Raw genomic sequence first — 7307 nt, forward strand, 5'->3', positions numbered from 1 at the left:
CACGTTATATAAGTGGTATAACAAATGTTTTATTTCCTTTTAAAGTCATTTCTCTTTATCTTATTCTTCACCACATACATTTATATCACTCTCTCTCAATTTAACATTCATAAACAAATTTTACCTAGAAGTTTATGTCAATGCCTTTGTTACACATAATATGAAAGTATGAAACGGATCTTCTATCTCAGCTCCAAATAACAACGAAAATGGAAAGAGATTTAATAACATTATAATAAGGTAATGGAACATTACCAGCAAAAAAAAGACTAATTAATGGACTAAAAATTTAGCACCTACAAAAGAAGGATAATGGAATGCTTACTTGGTAACAAACTTTAAAACTCAAAATTCGACATGATAAGCTAATTTTAAATGGGAGGACGGATATGATTAAGTTGAATTAGGTGGATATTTTTCTATTGAAAATAAATAAATAAAATTGTGGATTTTTCTCCTTCATATTATACTGATACATTTGGTTTAGAGGATTTAAATACTTTTTACTCCGAGTAACATATTATACAGATTATTGCAATTACAACAAAGTACCGAGTAATATAACTGAATTAACAAATTACAGACATTTAACTGAATTAACAAATTACAGACATTTACGTACAATGGTACAATACAAGTTAATGCTATATAGCCTATATTGTACATTAAACATATCTTTAACTTGCATGTTCTATGGTTACAATAACACCTTTATATTTAATGCATAATAAATACATTTAAAAACGTACACAGGTACAATCAAGTTTCATTACTCCAACAAATCTCATAATTAAATTTCATCATAAACCCGATTATGCACACCCCTAATTAGACGAAGCCTCAAATCATCATAGATAAATTGAACCAGATGATAATGATACATCATGTGACAAATTTAAACGTGGATGTCGTCAACAAACACAAAATTGATGATTGTCTTAAGAAAAATGAGAGTAAGGACCATCTTGGTAATACTTGATTGAAAATCCAAAAGACCCCACTTTTGGAACATACTCACTTATGAACCTGGGTCCCACATGCCACGTCAACACCGTGTACAGTGCGAGTATTTTTGTGGCCTCTCTCAATTATTATTTCACCCTTATCAACTTAATTTCCTTCTTTTATTTCATTCATTTTCCCCCCATTTTTTCCCCAGACAAAACCCATACCTGATATACACATACCCCTCTTGTAAAAAACCAAACCAAATCAATTCATTTATTTATTTCTTATATCTCATTGATTTCTTTCATATTTATTTTTGTGGAGTTACAAAACACAAACAATACAACTACTTATGTATCTGTTGTATTTGAAAAAAAAAAATATTAATAATAATAAAAATTAAAAAAAAAATATCATCGGCGGAGAATGAACAGGAGAACTCCGGCAACTCGAACTCGAGTCGGTAAATACGAATTGGGAAAAACGCTTGGTGAGGGAAACTTTGCCAAGGTGAAATTAGCTAAAAATGTTGAAACTTCGGATTTTGTCGCTGTTAAAGTTCTCAGTCGTGAACATCTCCTCCAACACAAGATGGTTGAACAGGTTTTAATTTTTCTTCTCAATTGAATTATGATTTAATTTTGATTAACAATTGAATTATTATTTGATGATGTTGATTACGATTATTTATTAAAAAAATATTTGTGATTATTGAAATTTGACATTTTTTTTAACCAACTTTATAAACAACCTTTTTTAATTTGTAATTTTGATTTTTTTTATTTGGAGTTGGTTGATCTACATGAATAAACAATACAGTATAATATCAGTATACATCAATATCGTACGAGGTTGCTTTTAATTTTTTAAAAAATAATTTAATTCTGGGAACGATTTTTTTTTAAAAAAAAAAATTATCTTGGATGATTAGACTTTTTAATTCTGGTATGATGACATCCAAAATTTGAATGGAAGATTATTTTATGCTCTGTAATTCTCGAAAGATCCTCACTTTATAATTTTTATTTTGGTTTATGATGTTTATTTTGATTTGATTTTTGACTTTCAATACGGACCGTACATATATTTATTTTTTGTATGAATCATTGATTTCTTATACTCTCACTTTCATTGTTATTGTTATGAGAATAATTGAAGCATATTCTATTAACGTTATTCCGTAGTCATAATAGAGCTTATTTTTTATCGTACAAATGATTTTCAATAATTAATTTTTTTGTTTAATGTATATTATTTAATTATACCAGATAAAGAGGGAGATTTCGACAATGAAGGTGATTAAGCATCCTAATGTGGTTAAACTTTATGAGGTACTAATCTTCTTGTTTATTCTTCAATGCTTTAAATTATAGAGTAATCCGTAAAAGTTACAATTTTTACGTGAACTTCATCAAGACGTGTTACATTGGTCTTTTGTTTAACTAGGACATGGAAAATTTTCATGAACTTATATGTACTTATTAGACGGAAAGGTCCTGCATTGATCTTCTCCGAACTTAATCTACTTGTAATAAGTTTAGATAAATTAAGACAAGGATTGGAATTTACATTTCAAAGCCGAACATAAGTTGAATGATTTACAAGTATGTAACTGAGGTTTAGTTTAGAGCTTTGAGTCTTTGACATAAAAGAGACCTTTGCTTGATAAACTTTGAATAACATTGGTAAAGGCATGCATATTCGTATTCAATTAGGATGAGACAGTGCCTAAGGGCCGGAGGTAAATGTGGTGCACAATGTTGATTAGGTAGTCTAAAGGTGAAATTCGGTCCAATATTAACTCCTTTACTGGTCTCAAATGGTCAGGATTGTGGAAAAAAAAAGTTGATCTTTCTCGGCCTGCCTACTGTATGTAATTTCAATTAGATGTCAAATGGGACTCTCTTTGCTTAGATAAGTGCATATGTTTGTGTATCTGTAATCGCAGCCTGCAGTCGTGCTTAATTTTATGGCTGCAGTACTAAAAGGGTGAAGTAGGTTCAAATAAGTATTGCATCATTAATGTTTAAAAAGCGATCTGTGTGACATTCTCTTGGTTGAGTCTTAATGAAGTTTAATCTGCAATGTACTGGGTTATATTGCCTCGCTGCTTCCTTGATTTCTTTCCATCGTAGTTTAGGATGCAATCCAACGTGTTGTATTTACTTCTAATGATAACATGTGTCTGAAATCTGAATGTGATTAATCGCGTCTGTCTGAACAGGTAATGGGAAGCAAAACAAAGATCTATATTGTTCTTGAACTAGTTGATGGAGGCGAGCTCTTTGACTTAATTGTGAGTAATTTTAATGAAAATTTCTTCCCTAGTACGGAATGGGTTATATTAATGCATTTCTCTTGCACACAAATGTCTGTATGAATGAAATCATGCCATGTACTATTGTTCTGTTTTAGAAGGAATCTTATCTGAGCTCACTCTTGTACAGGCTAAACAAGGCAGACTTAAGGAAGACAAAGCCAGGATGTACTTTCAGCAGCTAATCAACGCCGTGGATTACTGCCACAGCAGAGGTGTATACCACAGGGATTTAAAGGTTTTTCTTCTCCTCTTTTTCTTTGATTATAGTTTTTCCTTTCCTTCTTTGAGAGAAAATTCCATCTGCATGCAGTCTAGTAATAACATGCCTACTTGTCCTTCTGTATTGGTTACTTCTTCTCCCTATCTAACACATAATTTAATTTGCAGCCGGAGAATCTGCTTTTGGATTCCTATGGTGTTCTAAAAGTTGCCGATTTTGGATTAAGTGCATTTTCACAGCAAGTGAGGGTAAGAATACTTGGTTTTTCGTGTTTATAAAGAGCTATGTTTATCAGTTGAATACCTAAGTGCTGATTGCTGAACTGAATTTTTCCTTGTCTTTTGAAAGTACTTTTAAACATAGTATTTGGGAATTTTGCAGGAAGATGGTCTACTTCACACTGCCTGTGGAACTCCTAATTATGTTGCTCCTGAGGTATTTACTCGCAGAGTCTCAGTATTATATCTACCATTATTGTTAAATTTACATATGTTCTAATTTCCTGCATTTCCAATCAGGTGCTCACTGATAAAGGCTATGACGGTACAGCAGCTGATATATGGTCTTGTGGGATCATTCTCTTTGTCCTTATGGCAGGGTACTTGCCCTTTGATGACCCAAACCTCATGAATTTATACAAAAAAGTGAGCGTTGAGGATATTTTTTACCGTCTGATGCACTACTTATTAACAAAAATCATTGACAGGAGTTGTTTTTCTACTGCAGATCCAAAATGGTTCCTTTGTTACTCCTTCATGGTTTTCTTCTGGTGCTAGGAAGTTTATCAAACGTATTCTTGATCCTAATCCTCTGACTGTAAGATCCCATCATTGAAAACTCTTGTGCATCTACTCACACTTGGTCAAAGTTGGCGCTCTTTAATGAGAATGTTATCTATCTGCAGAGAATTACAATCTCAGAAATTTTGCAAGATGAATGGTTTAAAAAGGATTACCATCCACCGAGTTTTGCTGAGGAAAGTGATGTGAATCTTGATGATGTAGATGCTGCTTTTGACGACTCAGAGGTGAGCATTATGTTTGTAATATTAGATTTGGATTCTGGTCTGATTACGAGAGCTAAACTCCTTTTCTTTTCCATAGTGATCACAGAGGCTATTTTTCTCATCATAGTATGGCGATATAGAATAGATTTGTTTCCAACCTGTAACCTTGTGAGCTAGCTAGTGGTTTAAAAAGGGTTACTATGTGAACATTCTTTTTGTTAATCAGCTTGTATCTTCTCATTCTTTTTGTTAACCTTGTGAGCTAGCAAGTTGTATCTTCTCATTCAAAAATATATGGCGTTTTGTGAAAATGAGTAAACCACCTCAAACTAATCAAACATTCCTTGAGTCATGTTATTCAGTCCAATAAATGTGAACATTCTTTTTGTTAATTAGCTTGTGTCAATTTTGGTAGCTTGAAACTTATAATTAATTTTACCCTAACGTTTTAAGACAATTAGGAGAAATAAAATCAGCTTATTATGGTATGGTGACATTCTTTTTGACAGTATTATTTTAAATAGGTTTCTCATTTGTATTATTTTCATTGCAGGAAAATCTTGTAACAGAGAGACGGGAGAAGCCTGTATCAATGAATGCTTTTGAGCTTATTTCTGGGTCACAAGGTTTCAGTCTTGAGAGTCTCTTCAATAGGGAACCCGTATGTTTCTCTTACTAATCTTGCAGAGTTTTATCTTCATAACCAACTCTGAAGTAAGCTGTAATATTGGTAGATGTGGGAATTTGGATGTCATAAGAGTAGTGGATACAAGGGACTAAATTATTGTTCATCAATTTATAAATATTTGTTGCGCAGCTTTGTATGTAGTAGTAGGCTATTAAGCTCGCCTTTTAAATCAAGAATCTGACAGACAGAATCACTCTTTGCAATTTTAGAGCAATTGCTATTAGCCTACAAGTGGTTCATTGCACTTTTATGTTCAAAGCTCTATATATACATCTGACTTCACCCACCGTGCTTTGTGTTGTTAGTGCCATTGGGAATTTGGGATGATAGGCCTGTGGCTGGTTTGACAAGCTTTTCTATAATTGGTCTCACCATTATCTCTTTCAGGATGCTAATTTTTTTTATTAACCTTTGATAACCGAAGTAGTTATTTCATAATTGATATTTGCTGTTCCTTTAATTGTATATATTTTACCAAGTTCGTGCTTAACTTCTTTGTTATTCAAATTTACCTTACAGGGTACTGTAAAGCGAGAAACAAGGTTTACTTCCCAGTGCCCTGCAAATGAGATTGTGTCTAAGATTGAGGAAGCTGCAAAGTCTTTAGACTTCAATGTTCGTAAGCAAAATTATAAGGTGACTATCGTTCTGTCTTCATCAGTTTTCTATTCGATGTAGCATGCTTGGCCTCAATACCTGTGTTAATCATGATTTATATGTTTTCTTCTTTCTTATCCTTTCTAGATGAAGCTGCAAGGTCATGCAAGTGGAAGAAAGGGACGCCTTTCTGTGGCTACAGAGGTATCCTCTCTTATCTGATCTAATATATATATGTATATTGCTTGTTGTATACAACTCTATGTATCATTAGTTGTGAAGATCAATACAACTTCGATTGGGGACAATCTTTAATACGTTACATTCTCCTTGACCCCAGGTGTTTGAAGTAGCGCCTTCTTTTCATGTAGTAGAGTTGCGTAAAACTGGAGGTGATACTTTGGAATTTCACAAGGTAAGCAGCTTTCTTTTTAAACTTCAGTGTTTATTAGTTCTGATAATATTTTTAGCCTGAGGTAGTTTACATAGAACTAACACTATGTACATTTGTTGTTGTTCCATGACAGTTCTTCAAGAATTTCTCATCAGGACTGAAAGACGTCGTTTGGAAAAGTGATTCAAATGATGAAGATTCAAAGTTATGAAATCGACCCTTGATCCTCCAACCCCCGGCCATTAATTTATTTTTTTCCGGAAATGTGTCAATATATCCCTTTAATTCAAGGGAAGGGGCTGGGGGAAGATGGGGCCATCCATGCAAAAAATGGAGTTGCTGTAAATGTTAGACGCTAGTGTATGGCAATTGTCATGTGGTGGTTAACCATCCCCCCACTGAACCAGGGGTGCGATGTGGTGCACCAATCTATGAAATTGTTATCTCATTTGAACTATGAATGATGAAGTTGTTTGTATGGCGACCAAACTTTGTCTTGGAGGCTTAAACTTCTTTTAAAACTTTTGGAATTGATCAAATATCGCCAAGATCCCATTCTAATCAAATTAACTGCTTCAAGAATTATTATCAGTTTCCCCCAACCCCCAGAAAAACAATTATCTCAGGTGATGAATAATGTTGAAACAGTTTTATAAACATGCAAATAATGTGAAATTAAGGATTTAGAAACTATGGTCTCGGCTTTTTCCGCAAATTGTAAGTCCTGCAATTATTTTGGGCAGAAAATATGGCTCTTATTTGTGAGATTGAACTAGCTAGAGAAATGCGATAAGCAGATTATTGATCCAACTTGATAATCTAGCATGTGTTCATGCTTTTAAGCACACTTTGTCAGTATAAGATACTTCTTATTAGCTATTCAAAAAAAAAAAAAAAAAAAAAGATACTTCTTATTAATAAGCTAGATGACACACACTGACTAAGCTAATGATAGACTAAGACTCAACAGACTATTAACAATAAGATACTCTAGAAACAATAGGTTACAACTAATCTAAGTTGACTTAGGCTGGTGACTGGCGAGTTTCTGCAATTGATCAATTATTGTAATGTCGTTCTATGATCAATATGGAGGGAAATTTTGCAGCTGATTGGCTAAGCCAACCTTGAAGT

General features: G+C 33.3%; 1 protein-coding gene across 1 annotated transcript; it reads left to right on the forward strand.

Annotated features, from left to right (window-relative positions):
* The first annotated feature begins 1120 nt into the window (after positions 1-1120).
* LOC110714642 (CBL-interacting serine/threonine-protein kinase 9-like) lies at positions 1121-6755 on the forward strand. Its single transcript, XM_021893194.1, has 14 exons — positions 1121-1551; positions 2217-2279; positions 3173-3244; positions 3396-3503; positions 3656-3736; positions 3870-3923; positions 4007-4132; positions 4215-4304; positions 4393-4515; positions 5048-5155; positions 5702-5818; positions 5927-5983; positions 6120-6194; positions 6307-6755. Exons 1-14 carry the CDS (start codon positions 1375-1377, stop codon positions 6382-6384), a joined length of 1329 nt encoding a protein of 442 aa, XP_021748886.1. The 5' UTR covers positions 1121-1374; the 3' UTR covers positions 6385-6755.
* The last annotated feature ends 552 nt before the right edge of the window (positions 6756-7307 follow it).

This window comes from Chenopodium quinoa, unplaced genomic scaffold, assembly GCF_001683475.1.
Source record: "Chenopodium quinoa cultivar QQ74 unplaced genomic scaffold, ASM168347v1, whole genome shotgun sequence".
Classification (NCBI taxonomy): Eukaryota; Viridiplantae; Streptophyta; class Magnoliopsida; order Caryophyllales; family Amaranthaceae; genus Chenopodium; species Chenopodium quinoa.

Bases quoted from the DNA above. Each gene is read 5' to 3' on its own strand.
- LOC110714642 (XM_021893194.1), top strand. From the start codon at position 1,375: ATGAACAGGAGAACTCCGGCAACTCGAACTCGAGTCGGTAAATACGAA. The intron at 3,924-4,006 runs GTATTTACTCGC...ATTTCCAATCAG, and splicing joins CTAATTATGTTGCTCCTGAG to GTGCTCACTGATAAAGGCTA. The intron at 4,516-5,047 runs GTGAGCATTATG...TTTTCATTGCAG, and splicing joins CTGCTTTTGACGACTCAGAG to GAAAATCTTGTAACAGAGAG.